Genomic DNA, 20344 nt, shown 5'->3' on the forward strand with positions numbered 1-20344 from the left:
GATTTGGGGACATTTGGGACCCAAAAATTGGGAATTTGGGACACTTTAGGACCCCAAAAATTGGGAATTTGGGACCAAAATATGGGGAGAAAACCCCAAAATGGGAATGGGATCCTAAAGCAGGGAATTGGGGACCCAAAAAATGGGATTTGGGGACACCAAAATTGGGGACTGGGGACACCAAAATTGGGAACTGGGGACCCAAAAAATGGGGAGAAAACCCCAAAAATGGAGATTGGGGACACTTTGGGAGCCAAAAATGGGAATTTGGGACTCCAAAAATGGCGATTTGGGACATTGGGGACACCAAAATGGGGATTTGGGGACATTTTGGACCCCAAAATTGGGAATGAGACCCTAAAATAGGGAATTGGGGACCCAAAAAATGGGGGAAAAACCCAGAAATGAGGATTGGGGACACTTTGGGGACCCAAAAATGGGAACTGGGGACACTTTGGGACCCAAAAAAGGAGGATTTGGGACACTTTAGGACCCCAAAAATGGGGAGAAATCCCAAAAATGGGAATTGGGGATCCAAAAATGGGAATTGGGGACACCAAAATGGGGATTTGGGGACACTTTGGGACCCTAAAAATGGGGAGAAAAACCCCAAAAATGGGAAGTGGGGACCCAAAAATAGGGAATTGGAGACCCAAAAAATGGGATTTTGGGACATTTGGGGACCCAAAAATGGGATTTGGGGACATTTGGGACTCCAAAAATGGGGAGAAAACCCAAAAATTGGGGTTTGGGGACATTTGGGGACCCAAAAATGGGGGTTTGGGACACTTTGGGACCCCAAAAATGAGGAGAAAACCCCAAAATTGGGAATGGGACCCTAAAATAGGGAATTTGGGACCCAAAAAATGGGGATTTGGGGACCCAAAAATGGGGAGAAAACCCAAAAATTGGGATTGGGAATCGAAAAATTGGGATTTGGAACACCTTGGGACCCCAAAAATGGGGAGAGAAACCCCAAAATTGGGAATGGGATCCTAAAATTGGGAATTTGGGACCCAAAAATAGGATTTTGGGACATTTGGGGACCCCAAAAATTGGGGTTTGGGGACACTTTGGGACCCAAAAATTGGGAGAAAACCCAAAAATTGGGATTTGGGGACATTTGGGACCCAAAAATTGGGAATTTGAGACCCAAAAATGGGATTTTGGGGACATTTTGGGACCCAAAAATGAGGCCAAAACCCCCAAATCTTTTCCCCCCAAATTTATTTCCTGAACCTCTCCAGAGCTCCCTTTTTTGGGGCAGAAATCCCCAATTTTGGGGTTTTTTCTCCCAATTTTGGGGCAGAACTTCCTTTTTTCTTCTTCCCCTTCTTTTTGGGATTTTCTCCCATTTTTTGGGGATTTTCCCCAATTTTTTCCCCAATTTTTGGGGGATTTTCCCCCATTTTTTTCTGTTTTTTTGGGGATTTTTCCCCCATTTTTTCCCCAGTTTTTTGGGATTTTTCCCCCAATTTTTTCCCAATTTTTTGGGGTTTTCCCCCCAATTTTTGGGGGATTTTTCCATCCGTTTTCCTCCTTTTTTTGGGAGGTTCTTCCTGGATTTTTTCTCTCTCTCTTTTCTCCTTTTCCTTCTTCTCCAAACTCTGTTTGATCAAAGCCTGGAGGAGGGAAAAAAATTCCCAAAATTCACCCCAAAATTCCCGGAATTTCCCCCCAAATTCCCAAAATTCCTGAAATTCCCACTGGAATTCCCAAATTCCTCCCCCAAAGTTTCCAAAATTCCCCTCAAAATTCCATTAATTTTCCCCAAAATTCCCCTTGAAACTCCATAATTTCCCCAAATTCCCCCCAAAATTCCATAATTTCCCCCAAATTGCCCCCAAGATTCCCAAAATTCTCCCCAAATTCCATCATTTCCAAATTCCCTGAAATTCCATAATTTTCCCCCAAATTCCATAATTTCACCAACAAATTTCCCCAAAATTGTCTTAAATTTCCAGAATTTCCAGATTTTCCCAAAATTCCCCCAAAATTCCCAAATTTTTCCACATTTTCCATCCCTTCATCCCCAAATTTTTTCCCACCCAAAACTCCCAAATTCCCCCAAATTCACCCAAATTTTCCCCCAAAATCATCCCAAAATTCCCCCAAAATCCCCAAATTCCCCCAAAAATTCCCAAATTCTCCCCAAAATTCCTTAATTTCCCCAAAATTCCTCTCTAAACTCCATCATTTCCCCCCAAAATTCCCAAACTTCCATAATTTTCCCCCAAAATTCTCCCTAAAACTCCATAATTTCCCCCAAAAATTCCCAAAATTCCCCTCTGAAACTCCATAAATTCCCCCAAAATTTCTCAAAATTCACCCCAAAATTCCATCATTTCCCCCAAAATTCTCCCCAAAATTCCATCATTTCCCCCAAAAATTCCCAAATTCTCCCCAAAATTCCATAATTTCCCCCCAAAATTCCCAAAATTTCCCCAAAATTCTCCCCAAAACGCCATAATTTCCCCCAAAATTCCCCCAAATTTCCCACAAAATTTCCCAAAATTCTCCCCAAAATTCCTGAAGTTCTCCCCAAAATTCCATAATTTCCCCTAAAAATTCCCAAATTCCCCCAAAAATTCCCAAAATTCTCCCAAAAATTCCCAAAATTTCCCCAAAATTCCATAATTTCCTCAAAAAATTCCCAAAATTCCATCATTCCCCCCAAAATTCTCCCAAATTTCCTGAAATTCTCCCCAAGTTTCCCAGAATTCCCAAAATTCCCCCCAAAATTCAAAAAATTTAAATTTCCAAACTCAAATTTCAAAAATAAAAAATTCCTAAATCCCTCAAAATTCCATAATTTCCTCAAAATTCCCCCATAAAATCTCCCAAAATTCCATAACTTCCTCCCAAATTTCCCAAAATTCCCCCTAAAATTCCAATTCCCAAATTCCCCCAAAATGCCTAAATTTCCCCCAAAATTCCATAATTTCCCCCAAAATTTCCCCAAAATTCCATAATTTCCCTCTGAAATGTCCCCAAAATTCTCCCCAAAACGCCATAATTTCCCCCAAAAACTCCCAAAATTCCCCCAAAATTCCATAATTTCCTCCCAAAATCCCCAAAATTCTCCGCAAAATTCCCAAATTTCCCCCCAAAAATTCCCAAAACTCCGTAATTTCCCCCAAAATTTCCCGAAATTCTCCCCAAAAATTCCCAAAATTCCCCCAAAATTCCCAAAATTCTCCCCAAAATCCTCACCCTGCTCTCCTCGTGTCTCACTTGTCGTTTTCTCCTCTCGCAGTTCCTCCCCTTGTGACGTCGCCGAGGTTGGAATTTGGCTTTGGAATTTGGGTCAAATCCCTGGGAAAACGGGAAAATCCAACTGGGGGGGGAAATTTGGAATTTTGGGGGAAATGCTGGGAATTTGTGGGAAAATCCTTGTATTTTGGGGTGAATTTTCTGGATTTTGGGGGAAATCCTTGGATTTTGGGGTGAATTTCTGGGATTTTGGGGGGAAAATGCCAGAATTTTGGGGGAAATTTTGGGAATTTGGGTGGAAACCCTTGGATTTTGGGAGAAATCCCGGAATTTTGGGGAGAATTCCCAGGATTTTGGGTAGAAATCCTTGGATTTTGGGGGAAATTTTCAAGATTTTGGGGTGAATTCCCAGGATTTTGGGGCAAATTTTTGGGATTTTTGGGGAAAAATCTGGGATTTTGGGAGGAAAATGTCAACATTTTGTGGGAAATGCTGGAAATTTGGGGAAATCCTGGGATTTTGGGGGGAAATGCTGGGAAAATCCCAAGATTTTGGGGGGAAAATGTGGTATTTTCATGAAATCCTGGGATTTTGTGGGAATTCCAGGAATTTGGGGGGAAAAAGTTGTGATTTTGGGGGAAAATGCTGGAAAAAATGGAAAATGCTGGGATTTTGGGGAAAAATGGAAATTTTGGGGCAAAATGCTACAATTTTGTGGGAAAATCCTGGGAAAATCCTGAGATTTTGTGGGAAAATCCTGGGATTTTGGGGGCAAAATGATGAAATTTTCAGGCAAATCTGGGATTTTGGGGAGAATTCTGGGAATTCTGGGGGGAAATCCCAGAAAAATCCTGGTTTTGGGGAAAATGCTGGGAAAATTCTGGGATTTTGGGGGAAATGTTGGGATTTTGGGTGGAAATCCTGGGAATGTTGGGAAAAATCCTGGGATTTTGGGGACAAAATGATGGAATTTTGGGGAAAAAACTGGGATTTTGGAGGGAAAATGCCAGAATTTTGGGGGAAATGCTGGGAATTTGGGGGAACTTTGGGATTTTGGGTGAAAATCCTTGGATTTTGGGGTGAATTTTCAGGATTTTGGGATGAGTTTTCAGGATTTTGGGGTGAATTCCCAGGATTTTGGGGTGAATTTCTGGGATTTTGGGAAATCCTGGGATTTTGGGGGAAAATCCTAGGATTTTTGGGGAAAAACGCGGGATTTTGGGGGGAAATGCCAGAATTTTGGGGTGAATTTTCATAATTTTGGGTGGAAATCCTTGGATTTTTGGGTGAATTTTGGGGATTTTGGGGTAAATTCCATGGATTTTGGGGTAAATTTTCAGGATTTTCGGGTGAATTCCCAGAATTTTGGGGATTTTGGGGGGAAATGGTGGGAAAATCCTGGGATTTTGGGGGGAAAATGCCAGAAGTCTGTGGGAAATGCTGGGAATTTGGGGGAGCTTTGGGATTTTGGGTGAAAATCCTTGGATTTTGGGGTGAATTTCCAGGATTTTAGGTGAATTCCATGGATTTTGGGGTGAATTTCTGGGATTTTGGGGTAAATTTCCAGGATTTTGGGGTAAATTTTCAGGATTTTGGGGCGAATTCCTGGGATTTTGGGGGAAAATCCTGAGATTTTTGGGGTGAATTCCCAGGATTTTGGGGGGAAAATGCCAGAATTTTGGGGTAAATTTTGGGAATTTGGGTGGAAATCCTTGGATTTTGGGGTGAATTTGGGGATTTTGGGGTAAATTTTCAGGATTTTGGGGTGAATTTCTGGGATTTTGGAAAATCCTAGGATTTTTTGGGGAAAAACGTGGGATTTTGGGGGGAAAATGCCAGAATTTTGGGGTAAATTCCCAGGATTTTGGGGTGAATTTTGGGATTTTGGGGTGAATTTTCAGGAATTTGGGTGGAAATCCTTGGATTTTGGGGTGAATTTTGGGGATAAATCCTGGGATTTTGGGGATTTTGGGGTGAATTTGGGGTAAATTTTCAGGATTTTGGGTGGAAATCCATGGATTTTGGGGTAAATTTTCAGGATTTGGGGTAGAAATCCTTGGATTTTGGGGTGAATTTTGGGATTTTGGGGATTTACCAGCCGCTGGACTCTCTCCTGGTGTTTTTGCTCCAATCCTGCAGTGTCCACTTGGGAGAGCAGCGAAGGATCAGCTGTCAGCAGCTCAGCTGGGATCTGAAAAATTGGAATTTTGGGAAAAATTTGGGATTATTTGGGAGAAATTGGGGATTATTTGGGAGAAATTGGGGATTTGGGGGAAAATCTGGGGTTATTTGGGGATTTGAGGGGGAAAAATGGGGATTATTTGGGGGAAAAATGGGAATTTTGGGGAGAAATTTGGGATTTGGGGGAAAATTTGGGGTTATTTGGGGTGGAAAATGGGAGTTTTTTGGGGAAAACCAGAATTATTTGGGGGAAAAATGGGAATTTTGGGGTGGAAAATGGGAGTTTTGGGGAAAATTGGGGATTATTTGGGGAGAAATTGGGAATTTGGGGGAAATTTTGGGGTTATTGGGGGATTTGAGGAGGAAAAATGGGGATTATTTGGGGAAAAATGGGGATTTTGGGGTGGAAAATGGGAGTTCTGGGGGAAAATTGGGAATTTGGGGGAAAATTTGGATTATTTGGGGAGAAATTGGGGATTATTTGGGGGAAAATTTGGGGTTATTTGGGGAAAAAAATGGGAATTTTGGGGTGGAAAATGGGAGTTTTGGGGAAAATATGGGGATTATTTGGGAAGAAATTGGGGATTTGGGGTAAAATTTGGGGTTATTTGGGGGAAAATTTGGGATTTTGGGGTTGAAAATGGGAATTTAAGGGGGAAATTTGGGGATTATTGGGAGGAAATCGGAATTATTTGGGGGAATTGGGAATTTGGGGAAAATTTGGATTATTTGGGGAAAATTGGGAATTTTGGGGTGGAAAATGGGAGTTTTGGGGAAATTTGGGGATTATTTGGGGAGAAATTGGGGATTTGGGAGAAAATTTGTGGTTATTTGGGGAAAATTGGGAATTTCAGGGTGGAAAATTGGGAATTTGGGGAAAATGGGATGATTTGGGGGAAAAGTCGGGAATTTGGGGGAAAATTTGGGGTTATTGGGGATTTGAGGGGGAAAATGGGGATTATTTGAGTGAAAAATGGAATTTTGGGTGGAAAATGGGGATTTGGGGGAAAACTGGGATTATTTGGGAGAAATTGGGATTTGGGGGAAAATTGGGGTTATTTGGGGAAAATGGGAATTTTGGGGTGGAAAATGGGAATTTAAGGGGGAAATTGGGGATTATTTGTGGGAAAAACAGAATTATTTGGGGGAAAAATGGAATTATTTGGGAAAATTGGGAATTATTTGGGGGAAAAAGTCAGGAATTTGGGGAAAAATTGGGAATAATTTGGGTAAAATTGGGGATTTCAGGGTTGTTTGGGGTGGGAAAAGGGGAATTTGGGGAAAATTGGGGGTTATTTGGGGAAAATGGGAATTTTGGGATGGGAAAATCTGGGAATTTGGGGAATATTGGGAATTTAGAGAATGAGGGATTTGGGGGAGAAAATGGGAATTTGGGTGAAATTTGGGAATTATTTGGGGAGAAATTGGAATTTGGGGGAAATTTGGGGTTATTGGATTTGAGGGGGAAAAATGGGGATTATTTGGGGTAAAAATGGGAGTCTTGGGGGAAAATTGGGAATTTCAGGGTGGAAAATTGGGAATTTGGGGAAAAATTGGGGATTATTTGGGGGAAAGTCAGAATTTGGGGGAAAATTTGGGGTTATTTGGGAATTTGAGAGGAAAATGGGGATTATTTGGGGAAAATTGATTTTGGGGTGGAAAATGGGAGTTCTGGGGGAAAATTGGGAATTTGGGGGAAAATTGGGATTATTTGGGGAGAAATTGGGGATTTGGGGGAAAATTTGGGGTTATATGGAGGAAAAAATGGGAATTTTGGGGTGGAAAATAGGAATTTGGGGGGAAATTGGGATTTATTTGGGGGAAAATGGAATTATTTGGGAAAATTGGGAATTATTTGGGGGAAAAGGGGATTTGGGGAGGAAAAATGGGGATAATTTGGGGGAAAATTGGGGATTATTTGGGGAAAAGTTTGGGGATTATTTGGGGAAAAATGGGAATTTTGGGGTGGAAAATCAGGAATTTGGGGGAAAATTAGGGATTTTGGGGTGGGAAAAAGGGAGATTTGGGGAGAAAATTAGGGAATTTTCAGGCAAAAAATTACGATTTGGGAAGAAATTGGGATTTGGGGTGGAAATTTTGGGGTTTTCTTCTCCAAATTTTAGGGGTTTGGAGTTGGAATTTTGGGGTTTTCTCCCCAAATTTTGGGGTTTTGGGGTAGAAATTTTGGGGTTTTTCCCTCAAATTTTGGGTTTTTTTTCCCCAAATTTTGAGGGGTTTGGGGGTGGAATTTTGGGGGGTTTTCCCCCAAATTTTGGGGTTTTTCTTCCCCAAACTTGGGGTTTGTTTCCCCAGATTTTGAGGGTTTCAGGGTGGGAATTTTGGGTTTTTCTTCACCAAATTTTGGGGTTTTGGGGTGGGAATTTTGGGGTTGTTTTCCCTAAATTTTGAGGGTTTTGGGGGTGGAATTTTGGGGGTTTTCCTCAAATTTTGGGGTTTCTTTCCCCAAATTTTGGGGGTTTTCTTCCCCAAATTCTGGAGTTTGTTTCCCCAAATTTGGGGGTTTTTTCCCTCAAAATTTGAAGATTTCAGGGTGGGAATTTTGGGGTTTTTTCCCCAAGTTTGGGTTTTTTTCCCCCAAATTTTGGGGATTTCAGGGATGCAAATTTTGGGGGTTTTTTCCCCAAATTTTGAGGTTTTTCTTCCCCAAATTTAGGGGTTGTTTCCCCAAATTTTGAGGGTTTCAGGGATGGGAATTTTGGGGGTTTTTCCCCCAATTTTGGAGGTTTCAGGGACAGGAATTTTGGGGTTTTTCCCTCAAATTTTGGGGTTTCTTTCCCCAAATTTTGGGGGTTTTCTTCCCCAAATTTTGGGGTTTCAGGGTAGAAATTTCAGGGTTTTTCTTACCCAAATTTTGGGGTTTTTTTCCCCAGATTTTGAGGGGTTTGGGATGGGAATTTTGGGGCTTTTCTTCCCCAAATTTTGGGGGGTTTTTTCCCCAAATTTGGGGTTTTTCTTCCCCAAATTTGGGGTTTTTTCCCCAGATTTTGGGGGTTTTCTCCCCCAAATTTTGGGGTTTTTTTCCCCAAATTCTGGAGGTTTTTTCCCCAAATTTTGGGATTTTTTTTCCCAAATTTTGGGGGTTTCAGGGATGGAAATTTTGGGATTTTTTTCCCCAAATTTTGGGGATTTCAGGGATGGCAAATTTGGGGATTTTTTCCCCAAATTTTGGGGTTTTGGGGTAGAAATTTTGGGGTTTTTTCCCCAAATTTTGGGAATTTCAGGAATGGAAATTTTGGGGTTTTTTTCCCCAATTTTTGGGAATTTCAGGGATGGAAATTTTGGGATTTTTTTCCCCAAATTTTGGGGTTTTGGGGTAGAAATTTTGGAGTTTTTTTCCCCAAATTTTGGGGGTTTCAGGGATGGAAATTTTGGGTTTTTCCCCCAGATTTTGACGGTTTCAGGGTGGAAATTTGGGGTTTTTTCCCCCCAAATTCTGGGATTTTTTTCCCCAAATTTTGAAATTTTTTTCCCCAAATTTTGGTAATTTCAGGGATGGAAATTTTGGGGTTTTTTCCCCAATTTTGGGGTTTCCTCACCTTCTCCAGCAGAGCTTTCACCTCCCACTCCTGGCGCTGCTTTCGGCTCCGGTAGGGATTGTTCTCCAGAGCATCCAAATTCGGCTCTCCTGACCCTAAATTCGGGAATTTTTGGGAAATTTTGGGAAGTTTTGGGGGAGTTTAGGCAAATCTGCCCTGAGCTCCACCAAAATCACTCTGAAAAATCCTAAAAATCCCCAAAATTTCCCTCAAATCCACCCCAGTTCTGCCCCAAAATCCACCGAAATCACTCCTAAAAAATGGCCAAATTCCAAAATAATCCCAAAAATTCTCAAATTCTCCCAAAATCTCACCTGGCACGAGGATGCTGGTGAATCCCAATCCATGCCCAGCTCCCAAAACTCCCTAAAACCCATCGGAAAACCCCAAAATCCACCCAAAAATCCACCCAAAACCTCTCAAAAAAATCCAAAAAATTTCAAAAAAAACCCCAAAAAATCCCAAATTTCCCAAAATTTCAGGAATTCTCACCTGGCACAAGGATGCTGGTGAATCTCAGCCCATGTCGAGCTCCAAAATCTCCCCAAAACCCATCAGAAAACCCCAAAATCCACCCAAAAATCCCCTAAAATTCCTCAAAAAAATCCCAAAAAAAATCCCCACAAAAATCCCAAAAAATCCCAAATTTCCCAAAATTCCCCAAATCTCACCTGGCACGAGGATGCTGCTGAATCCCAGCCCATGTCCAGCTCCAAAAACTCCCCAAAATCCCCCAAAATCCACCAAAAACACTCAAAAAAATCCCAAAAAATCCCAAATTTCCCAAAATTCCCCAAATCTCACCTGGCACGAGGATGCTGCTGAATCCCAACCCATGTTCAGCTCCAAAAACTCCCCAAAATCCTCCCAAAAATCCCCTAAATCTGCCCCAAAATCCAAAAAAAATCCCAAAAAAAATCCCCAAAAAATCAAAAAAAAATCCCAAAAAATCCCAAAAAATCCCAAATTTCCCAGAATTTCCCCAAACCTCACCTGGCACGAGGACACTGGTGAATCCCAGCCCATGCCCAGCTCCCAGCACATCCTCAAAGGGACAAAACTCCCCAAAATCCACCCAAAAATCCCCCAAAATCACTCCGAAAAATCCCCAAAAAATCCCAAAAATTCCAAAAAAATCCCAAAAAATCCCAAAATCCCTAAAAATTCCCAAATCTCCCCTGGCACGAGGATGCTGGTGAATCCCAATCCATGCCCAGCCCCAAAAGCTCCCCAAAACCCATCGGAAAACCCCAAAATCCACCCAAAAATCCACCAAAGTCCCTCCAAAAAATCCCAAAAAAATCCCAAAAAATTCCCAAAAATTCCCAAAAATCCCAAAATTTCAGGAAATTCCCCAAATTCTCACCTGGCACGAGGACACTGGTGAATCCCAGCCCATGTTCAGCTCCAAAAACTCCCCAAAATCCTCCCAAAAATCCCCCAAAATCCACCAAAAACACTCCAAAAAATCCCAAAAATTTCAAAAAAAATCCCAAAAAATCCCAAATTTCCCAAAATTTCAGGAATTCTCACCTGGCATGAGGATGCTGGTGAATCCCAACACATGTTCAGCTCCAAAAACTCCCAAAATCCACCCAAAAATCCCCTAAATCAGCCCCAAAATCCACCAAAAACACTCCAAAAAATCCCAAAAAAATCCCAAAAATCCCCCAAAATCCCAAAATCACAGGAATTCTCCCCAAAATCTCACCTGGCACGAGGATACTGGTGAATCTCATTCCACGTTCAGCTCCAAAAACTCCCCAAAATCCATCAGAAATCCCCAAAATCCACCCAAAAATCCCCCAAAAATCCACCAAAATCCACCAAAAACACACCAAAAAATCCCAAAAAATCCCAAATTTCCCAAAATTTCAGGAATTCTCACCTGGCACGAGGACACTGGTGAAGCCCAGCCCATGGCCAGCTCCCAGCACATCCTCAAAGGGACAAAACCTCAGAGCCAAAGGAGCTTTTGGGGTTTTGTGCAGCAGGAAAGGTCTGGGGGGAGAGGCTGAGCCAAGCTGGGGGAACAGCTGGGGAGAAAATGGGAAATTTGGTGAAAAAATGGGAATTTTGGGATGGAAAATGGGGATTTGGGGTGAAAAAGGGAAAAAAAAAGGGGATTTAGGATGAAAAAATGTGAATTTTAGGCAGAAAAATGTGAATTTTAGGGAGAAAAATGTGAATTTTAGGGGGGAAAATGAGGATTTTAGGGGGGAAAATGAGGATTTTGGGAGTTTTTGGGGTTTTGTGCTGCAGGGAAGGTTTGGGGGCAGAGGCTGAGCCAAGCTAGAGGTACAGCTGGGGAGAAAATGGGAAATTTGGGGTGAAAAATGAGAATTTGGGAGAAAAAGGAGGAAAAAAAAGAGGATTTCAGAGGAAAAAAGGAGGATTTTCAGAGAAAAAATGGGGATTTTTGGAGAAAAAAATGGGGATTTACAGCGAAAAAATGTGAATTTTAGGGAGAAAAATGTGAATTTTAGGAAGGAAAATGAGGATTTTAGGGGGGGAAATGAGGATTTTAGGGGGAAAATGGAGATTTTGAGGGGGAAAAAGAGAATTTTGGGGTGGAAGATGGGATTTGGGATGGAAAAATGAGGATTTTGGGAGTTTTTGGGGTTTTGTGCTGCAGGAAAGGTCTGGGGGGAGAGGCTGAGCCAAGCTGGGGGAACAGCTGGGGAGAAAATGGGAAAAATCAGAATTTTGGGGTGAAAAAATGGGAATTTGGGAGAAAAAATGGGGGTTTGGGGTGAAAAAATGGGGATTTTAGGCAGGAAAATGTGAATTTTAGGGAGAAAAATGTGAATTTTAGGGAGAAAAATGTGAATTTTAGGGAGAAAAATGTGAATTTTAGGCACAAAAATGTGAATTTTAGGGAGAAAAATGTGAATTTTAGGGGGAAAATGAGGATTTTGGGAGTTTTTGGGGTTTTGTGCAGCAGGAAAGGTCTGGGGGGAGAAACTGAACCAACCTGGGGGTACAGCTGGGGAGAAAATGGGAAATTTGGGGTGAAAAATGGGAATTTTGGTGAAAAAGGAGGAAAAAAATGGGATTTGGGGTGGAAAAACAGGGATTTGGGGCAAAAAAAAGAGAATTTTGGATAGAAAAATGGGAATTTTAGGCAGAAAAATGGGGATTTTGGGTAAAGAAAAAGAGAATTTTGGGCAGAAAAATGGGGATTTGGGGGGAGAAAAAATGGGATTTTGGAGTGAAGAGAATTTTAGAGGAGAAAAATGAGGATTTTAGGGCAAAAAATGGGGATTTTGGGAGAAAACATGAGGGTTTGGGGGAAATGGGGATTTTGGGAATCACCAAGTTTTTCAGAGGTTTTTTGGGGTTATTTCTTGATAATTATTTTTTATAATTTTTGGGTGGATTTGTTTGGTTTTTATGGGATTTTTGTGGATTTTTCTGGAGTTTTTGGGGACATTTTTTGGGATGGATTTTTGAATTTTTTTTTTCTATTTCTCGATTAATTTTTTTAATAATTTCTGGGTGTGTTTTTAATTAATTTTGAGGTTTTTGAGGTGTTTTTCATGCATTCTTTAAGAAATGTTTGGGGTTGATTTTTAAAAAAAAAATTTTGGGTTGTTTTTTTAATTTTTGGGGTGAATTTTGGGGTTTTTTAAAATTTTTGGAGTGATTTTTTTGGGGGGTTTTTTTTCAGTACTTCTTGATAATTTTTAAATTGTTTTTTAATTTTGGGTGTTATTTGTGGTTTTTGGGGTTTTTTTCCATATTTTTAAGGCATTTTGAGCTCATTTTTTGAGGTTTTCTTGGGGATTTTTTTCCTATTTCTCGACAAGTTTTTTTAACAATTTCTGGGTGGTTTTTATCAATTTTTGGGATTTTTTTTTTATTTTTTGGGGTTTTCTTTGTGGTTTTTTTTAGTCATATTTCTGGACTTCTAAGGGGTTTTGGGGTCATTTTTGGGGTGATTTTTTCCTTTTTTTCAGCTATTTCTCGATGATTTTTCTTTTAATTTTCAGGTTGTTTTTTATTTAATTTTGGGATGAGTTCTTTCATTTTTTGGGTTTGATTTTCTTAAAATTTTGGGGTTTTTTTTAATTTCTGGGGTTGATTTTTTTAGATTTCTGGGTGTTTTTTTAATTTTTGGGGTGATTTTTTTTGGGGTTTTTTTGGGTATTTCTTGATAATTTTTTTTACAATTTCCGGGTGTGTTTTAATCAATTTTTGGGTTGTTTTTTGGGTGTTTTTGGTGCATTTTTGTGTCTCTCACCTGCACAGTTTCCCCTCTGGCTGAACTGAACCTCTGAGGCTTTTTGGTGACATTTTTTGGGGTAATTTTTTGGGATTTTTAAATATTTCTTGATAACTTTTTTTTTATTTTTTTTTTTATTTTTTTTTAATTTTTGGGGGTTTATTTGTGGTTTTTTTGGGAGATATTTCTGCATTTTTAAGGCGTTTTGAGCTCATTTTTGGGTCATTTTTTTGGTTTTTTTCTGTATTTTGGGGGTTTTTTGGGGTAATTTTTGGGGTGTTTTTTCCCCTTTTTTTCTCCTATTTCTTGATATTTTTTTTTTAATTTTGGGGTTGTTTTTATGAATTTTTTTTGTTGTTTTTTCAGTGATTTTGTGTCTCTGACCTGCACAGTTTCCCCCACAGCAGCAGCCAGAACTCCTCTCTGGCTGAACTGAACCATTTTTTGGGGAGTTTTTGGGGATTTTTTAAATATTTCTTGATAATTTTTTCTTTTCATTTTTGGGGTTTTCTTCATGTATTTTTGGGAGATATTTCTGATTTTTAAGGTGTTTTAAGGTCATTTTTTGGGGTTTTTTTGGGGTTTTTTCTGTATTTGGGGGCTTTTGGGCATTTTTTGGGGGCATTTTTTTTTCCTTTTTTCAGATATTTCTTGATAACTTTTAAATTTTTTTAATTTTGGGGTTTATTTGTGGTTTTTGGGGAATATTTCTACATTTTTAAGGTATTTTAAGGTCTTTTTTGGGGATTTTTTGGGGCGTTTTTTTTTCCTTTTTCAGCTATTTCTTGATAAATTTTTTTAATAATTTCTGGGTAAATTTTTAATGAATTTTGGGGTGTTTTTGGTGCATTTTTGTGTCTCTGACCTGCACAGTTTCCCCTCTGGCTGAAGTTCACCTCTGAGGTTCTTTGGGGGAGTTTTTTGGGATTTTTTTAATATTTCTTGATAATTTTTTTTAAAATTTTTTCTAATTTTTGGGGGTTTATTTGTGGGTTTTTTGGGAGATATTTCTACATTTTTAAGGTGTTTTGAGCTCATTTTTGGGTCATTTTTTTGGGTTTTTTCTGTATTTTGGGGGCTTTTGGGGGTAATTTTTGGGGTGTTTTTTTTCCTTTTTTTTTCCTATTTCTTGATTTATTTTTTTTTTAATTTTGGGGTTGTTTTAATTAATTTTTTTGTTGTTTTTTCTGTGATTTTGTGTCTCTGACCTGCACAGTTTCCCCCACAGCAGCAGCCAGAACTCCTCTCTGGCTGAAGTTCACCTCTGAGGCTCCCAAGGATTTCCATTCCTGCAGAACCCCAAAGGTCCTGAGATCAAAAATTCGGATTTTCTGATCCAAACCCGACGTGGCCATCAGCCTGGGGGGAGAAAATGGAGGGGAATAGGGGAAAATGAGAAAAAAAATCAAAATTCGGGGAAAAAAGTCAAAATTCAGCAAAAAAAAATCAAAATTCGGGGAAAAAAATCAAAATTCAGCCAAAAAAATCAAAATTCAGGAAAAAATCAAAATTCAGCCAAAAAAATCAAAATTCAGCAAAAATCAAAATTCAGCCAAAAAATCAAAATTCAGCCAAAAAAATCAAAATTCAGCCAAAAAAATCAAAATTCAGGAAAAAATCAAAATTCAGGAAAAAAAAAATCAAAATTCGGGAAAAAAAATCGAAATTCAGCAAAAATTTGTCAAAATCTGACCCAAAATTCAGCAAAATTCAGAAAAAATTGTCAAAATTTGTCAAAATCTGTCCAAAAATCCAGAAAAATTCAGAAAAAATTTGTCAATTTGTAAACATTTGCCCCAAAATCCAGCAAAATTCAGCAAAATTTATCAAATTTCAGCAAAAATCCATCAGAATTCAGAAAAATTTGTCAAAATTTATCAAAATCTGGCCAAAAATCCAGCAAAATTCAGAAAAATTTGCCCCAAAATCCAGCGAAATTGAGCAAAATTTGCCCCAAAAATCCAGCAAAATTCAGCAGAATTTATCAAAATCTGTCCAAAATCCAGAAAAATTTGTCATAATTTGTCAAGATCTGCCCCAAAATTCAGCAAAATTGGTCAAAATTGCCAAAAAAATACATCAAAATTCAACAAAATCACAAAAAAAAACCCCCAGCAAAATCCCATAATACTCATCAAATCCTCCCCAAATCCCTCAGAACCCCAAAATCCCAGGAATTTCCCCCAAAATCCCTGGAAATTTTTCCCAAAATCCCACAGGAAATCCCCCAATTCCCCGGAATTACCCCCAAAATCCCTCAAAATCCCCCAAATCTGTCAGACTTTTCCCCCAAAATCACTCCAAAAATCTCCAAATCCCCAGATTTTTTTCCCAAAATCCCTGGAAATTTCCCCCAAAAGCCCTCAGAAAATCCCCCAAACCCCTCAGAAACCCAAAATCCCTGGAAATTTTTCCCAAAATCCCAATGAAAATCCCCAAATCCTTCAGAATTTTCCCCCAAATCCACAGAATTTCCCCCAAAATCCCTGGAAATTTTCCTCAAAATCCCTCAATAAACCCCAAAATCCCTGGAAATTTTTCCTCAACTCCCTAGGAATTTTCCCCCAAACCCCTCAGAACCCCAAAATCCCCAGAATTTCCCCCAAAATCCCACAGGAAATCCCCAAATCCCTGGAATTTTTCCCAAAATCCCCATAGTTTTTCCCAAAACCCCTCAAAATCCCCCAAATCTCTCAGACTTTTCCCCCAAAATCACTCCCAAAATCCCCAAATCCCTCAGAATTTCCCCCAAAATCCCTGAAAATTTTCCCCAAAATCCCTCAATAAACCCCAAAATCCCTCAGAATTTTCCCCAAAATCCCTCAGAACCCCAAAATCCCTCAGAATTTTTCGCAAAATCCCTCAGAAAATCCCCCAAAATCCCACAGGAAATCCCCAAATCCTTCAGAATTTTCCCCCAAATCCCCAGAATTTGTCCCAAAATCCCTCAGAAATCCCCAAATCCCTGGAAATTTTCCCAAAAATCATCCCAAAATCCTCAGAATTTCCCCCAAATCCCCAGAATTTTTCCCAAAATCCCTCAGAATGTTTCCCAAAATCCCGGGAAATTTCCCCCAAAATCCCACAGGAAATCCCCAAAATCCCCAGAATTTCCCCCAAAATCCCACAGGAAATCCCCAAATCCCTCAGAATTTTTCCCAAAATCTCCAGAATTTCCCCCAAAATCCCACAGGAAATCCCTCAGAAATCCCCAGAGTTTTCCCCCAAACCCCTCAGAAACCCCAAAATCCCAGGAATTTCCCCCAAAATCCCAATGAAAATCCCCAAAATCCCTGGAAATTTTTCCCAAAATCCCACAGGAAATCCCAAAACCCCTCAGAACCCCAAAATCATCCCAAAATCCCTCAGGATTTCCCCCAAAATCCCTCACAAAATACCCCAAAACCCCTCAGAACCCCCAAATCCCGGGAATTTCCCCCAAAATCCCTCAGAATTTTTCACAAAATCCCACAGGAAATCCCCAAATCCCTCAATAAACCCCAAAATCCCCAGACTTTTTCCCAAAATCCCAGGAATTTCCCCCAAATCCCCCAGAATTTTCCCCAAAATCCCCACAATTTTTCCCAAAATCTCTCAATAAACCCCTAAAATCTTTCAGAATTTTCCCCTAAACCCCTCAGAACCCCAAAATCCCTGGAAATTTCCCCCAAAATCCCTCCAAATCCCCCAAATCTCTCAGACTTTTCCCCCAAAATCACTCCCAAAATCTCCAAATCCCCAGAATTTTTCCCAAAATCCCTGGAAATTTCCCCCAAAATCCCTCAGAAAATCCCCCAAATCCCTCAATAAACCCCAAAATCGGAATTTCCCCAAAATCCCCAGAATTTCCCCCAAAATCCCTCAGAAAATCCCCCAAAATCCCACAGGATTTTTCCCAAAATCCTGGGAAATCCCCCCAAAATCACTCCAGAAACCCCAAAATCCCCAGAATTTTTCCCAAAATCCCTCAATAAACCCCAAATTCCCCAGGAACCCCAAAATCCTGGGAATTTCCCCCAAAATCCCTCAATAAACCCCTAAAATCTTTCAGAATTTTCTCCCAAACCCCTCAGAACCCCAAAATCCCTGGAATTTTTCCCAAAATCCCCCAGAATTTCCCCCAAAACCACTCCCAAAATCCCCAAATCCCTCATACTTTTTCCCAAAATCCCCAGACTTTTTCCCAAAACCCCTCAGAACCCCAAAATCTCTAGACATTTCCCCCAAAATCACTCCAGAAACCCCAAAATCCCTCAGAATTTTTCCCAAAATCCCACAGGAAATCCCCAAATCCCTGGAATTTTTCCCAAAATCCCACAGGAAATCCCCAAATCCCTGGAATTTTTCCCAAAATCCCACAGGAAATCCCCAAATCCCTGGAATTTTTCCCAAAATCCCTCAGAATTTCCCCCAAAATCCCCATAGTTTTTCCCAAAATCTCTCAAAATCCCCCAAATCTCTCACACTTTTCCCCCAAAATCACTCCCAAAATCCCCAAATCCCTCAGAATTTCCCCCAAAATGCCCGGAAATTTTTCCCAAAATCCCACAGGAAATCCCCGAATTCCCAGGAATTTCCCCCAAAATCCCTCAGAATTTTTCCCAAAATCCCCAGAATTTTTCCCAAAAATCCCTCAGAAAATCCCCCAAAATCCCTCAGAATTTTTCCCAAAGTCCCAGGAATTTCCCCCAAAATCCTGGAAATTTCCCCCTAAATCCCTCCAGAAACCCCCAAATCCTTGGGAATTTCCCCCAAAATCCCCAGAATTTTTCCCAAAATCCCACAGGGACCCCAAAACCCCTCAGAAACCCCAAAATCATCCCAAAATCCCTCAGGATTTACCCCAAAATCCATCACAAAATACCCCAAAACCCCTCAGAACCCCAAAATCCCTCAGAATTTCCCCCAAAATCCTGGGAATTTCCCCCAAAATCACTCAGAAAATCCCCCAAAATCCCACAGGAAATCCCCAAAATTCCCAGAATTTCCCCCAAAATCCCACAGGAAATCCCAAAAATCCCCAGAATTTTCCCCCAAACCCCTCAGAACCCCAAAATCTCTAGAAATTTCCCCCAAAATCCCCCAAATCTGTCAGACTTTTCCCCCAAAATCCCTCCAGAAATCCCCAAATCCCAGGAAATTTTCCCCAAAATCCCTCAGAAAATCCCCCAAACCCCTCAGAACCCCAAAATCCCCAGAATTTTCCCCAAAATCCCAGGAATTTCCCCCAAAATTTGGGATTTTCTCACCTCCCCGTTGCATCGACGGCGATCCCTCGCAGGGCGGCGCGGTGAGCGAGGATCCTGCTGACAGCCTCGGGGACATTGGGGCTCCACAGGGACACAGTGCCTAAAAAAAATGGGATTTTGGGGAATTTGGGATTTTCTGGGGGATTTTGGGGAAAATTCGCAGGGATTTGGGGAAATTCTGAGGGATTTTGGGGAAAAATTCCACAAATTTTGGGGGTTTTTTGAGGGATTTTGGGATTTCTTGAGGGATTTTTGGGGAAAGTTTCTGAGGGATTTAGGGGAAATTTCCAGGGATTTGAGGATTTCTGGAGGGATTTTGGGAAATTTGAGAAGAGAGGAAACCAGAAATACCAGAAAATGTTTTAAAACTGCAAAAAAAAACTTCCTGAATTTCATTGGGAAAATTATTGGGAAAAAATGGGATTTTGGGGAATTTGGGAAGAGGAAAATCCCAAAAATTCCCAGAAAATGAAAGAAAAAAGTGAAAAAATAGGGTGAAAAATGTGGGAATTGTGGAAAATTTGGTGGAGAATTCAGAAAAATTGCAGTGAAGGTGATGGGATTGAAATAGCTTCACAAATTCCTGGGGAAAAAATGGGATTTTGGGAAATTTGGGAAGAGGGGAGACCAAAAATTCCCCAAAAAATGAAAGAAAAAAGTGAAAAAATTGGGTGAAAAATGTGGGAATTATGGAAAATTTGGGGATTCTGAGGGAAGGTGATGGGATTGAAATAGCTTCACAAATTTTATTGGGAATTTGAGAAAATTATTGGGAAAAAATGGAATTTTGGGATATTTGGGAAGAGGAGAATCCCAAAAATTCCCAAAAAATTTTAAAAAAACCCAAAAAATTGGGTGAAAAAAGTGGGAATTATGGAAAATTTAGTGATTCTGAGGGAATCTGATGGGATTGAAATTTCTCCCTAAATTTCATTGGGAATTTGGAAAATTCCTGGGAAAAAAATGGGATTTTGGGGAATTTGGGATGAGGAAAATTCCCAAAAATTCCCAAAAAATGGAAAAAATCCTGAAAAATTTGGGTGAAAAAAGTGGGAATTATGGAAAATTTGGTGATTCTGAGGGAATCTGATGGGATTGAAAGTCTTTCCCCAAATTTTATTGGGAATTTGGGAAAATTATTGGGAAAAAATGGGATTTTGGGAAATTTGGGAAGAGAGAATCCCAAAAATTCCCAAAAAATGAAAAAAACCCCAAAAAAATTGGGTAAAAAATGTGGAAATTTGGGGAAATTTGCTGATAATGAGGGAATGAGATGGGATTGAAATTTCTCCCTAAATTTTTTGGGAATTGGGTTTGGGAAAAATGGGATTTTGGGAAATTTGGGAAGAGAGAATCTCAAAAATTTTGGGAAAAATTCCTCAGGGATTTGGGTGAAATTGTGGGGATTTTGGAAAATTTAGTGATTTTGGGGGTAGGTGATGGGATTGAGATTTTTGGGAAAAATTTTATTGGGGATTTGAGGGATTTTGGGGAAAAATGGGATTTTGGGAAATTTGGGAAGAGAGAATCCCAAAAATTCCCACAAAAAGAAAAATAAAACTGAAAAAATTGGGTGAAAAATGTGGGAATTAGGGGAAATTTGGTGGAGAATTCAGAAAAATTGTAATGAGTGTGATGGGATTGAAATTTCTCCCTAAATTCTATTGGGAATTTGGGAAATTCCTGGGAAAAAAATGGGATTTTGGGAAATTTGGGAAGAGGAAGAATCCCAAAAATTCCCAAAAAATGAAAAAAAAAGTGAAAAATTTGGGTGAAAAATGTGGGAATTTTGGGAAATTTGGTGGGATTGAATGAGTGAATGTGATGGGATTGAAATTTTTTCCTGATTTTTATTGGGAATTTGGGAAATTCCTGGGAAAAAATGGGATTTTGGGGATATTTGGGAAGAGGGAATCCCA

At 39.9% G+C, this 20344-nt stretch overlaps 1 protein-coding gene across 1 annotated transcript; it reads right to left on the reverse strand.

The window, feature by feature from the left end:
- Positions 1 to 1210: 1210 nt before the first annotated feature.
- LOC146421482 (WD repeat-containing protein 46-like) lies at positions 1211 to 18550 on the reverse strand. The gene is made up of 7 exons (XM_085047372.1): positions 18426 to 18550; positions 14385 to 14535; positions 10840 to 10987; positions 8952 to 9046; positions 5309 to 5404; positions 3214 to 3315; positions 1211 to 1622 (listed from the first exon to the last, which is right to left on the reverse strand). Exons 2-7 carry the CDS (start codon positions 14529 to 14531, stop codon positions 1227 to 1229), a joined length of 984 nt encoding a protein of 327 aa, XP_084903498.1. The 5' UTR covers positions 14532 to 14535; positions 18426 to 18550; the 3' UTR covers positions 1211 to 1226.
- Between the last annotated feature and the right edge of the window lie 1794 nt (positions 18551 to 20344).

Source organism: Lichenostomus cassidix, unplaced genomic scaffold, assembly GCF_008360975.1.
Source record: "Lichenostomus cassidix isolate B80296 unplaced genomic scaffold, HeHo_3.0 HiC_scaffold_33, whole genome shotgun sequence".
NCBI classification, from domain to species: Eukaryota; Metazoa; Chordata; class Aves; order Passeriformes; family Meliphagidae; genus Lichenostomus; species Lichenostomus cassidix.

Bases quoted from the DNA above. Each gene is read 5' to 3' on its own strand.
- LOC146421482 (XM_085047372.1), bottom strand. From the start codon at position 14,531: ATGGCCACGTCGGGTTTGGATCAGAAAATCCGAATTTTTGATCTCAGG. The intron at 9,047-10,839 runs GTGAGAATTCCT...TCCCGAATTTAG, and splicing joins CACCAGTGTCCTCGTGCCAG to GGTCAGGAGAGCCGAATTTG. The intron at 5,405-8,951 runs GTGAGGAAACCC...CCAATTTTTCAG, and splicing joins TGAAAGCTCTGCTGGAGAAG to ATCCCAGCTGAGCTGCTGAC.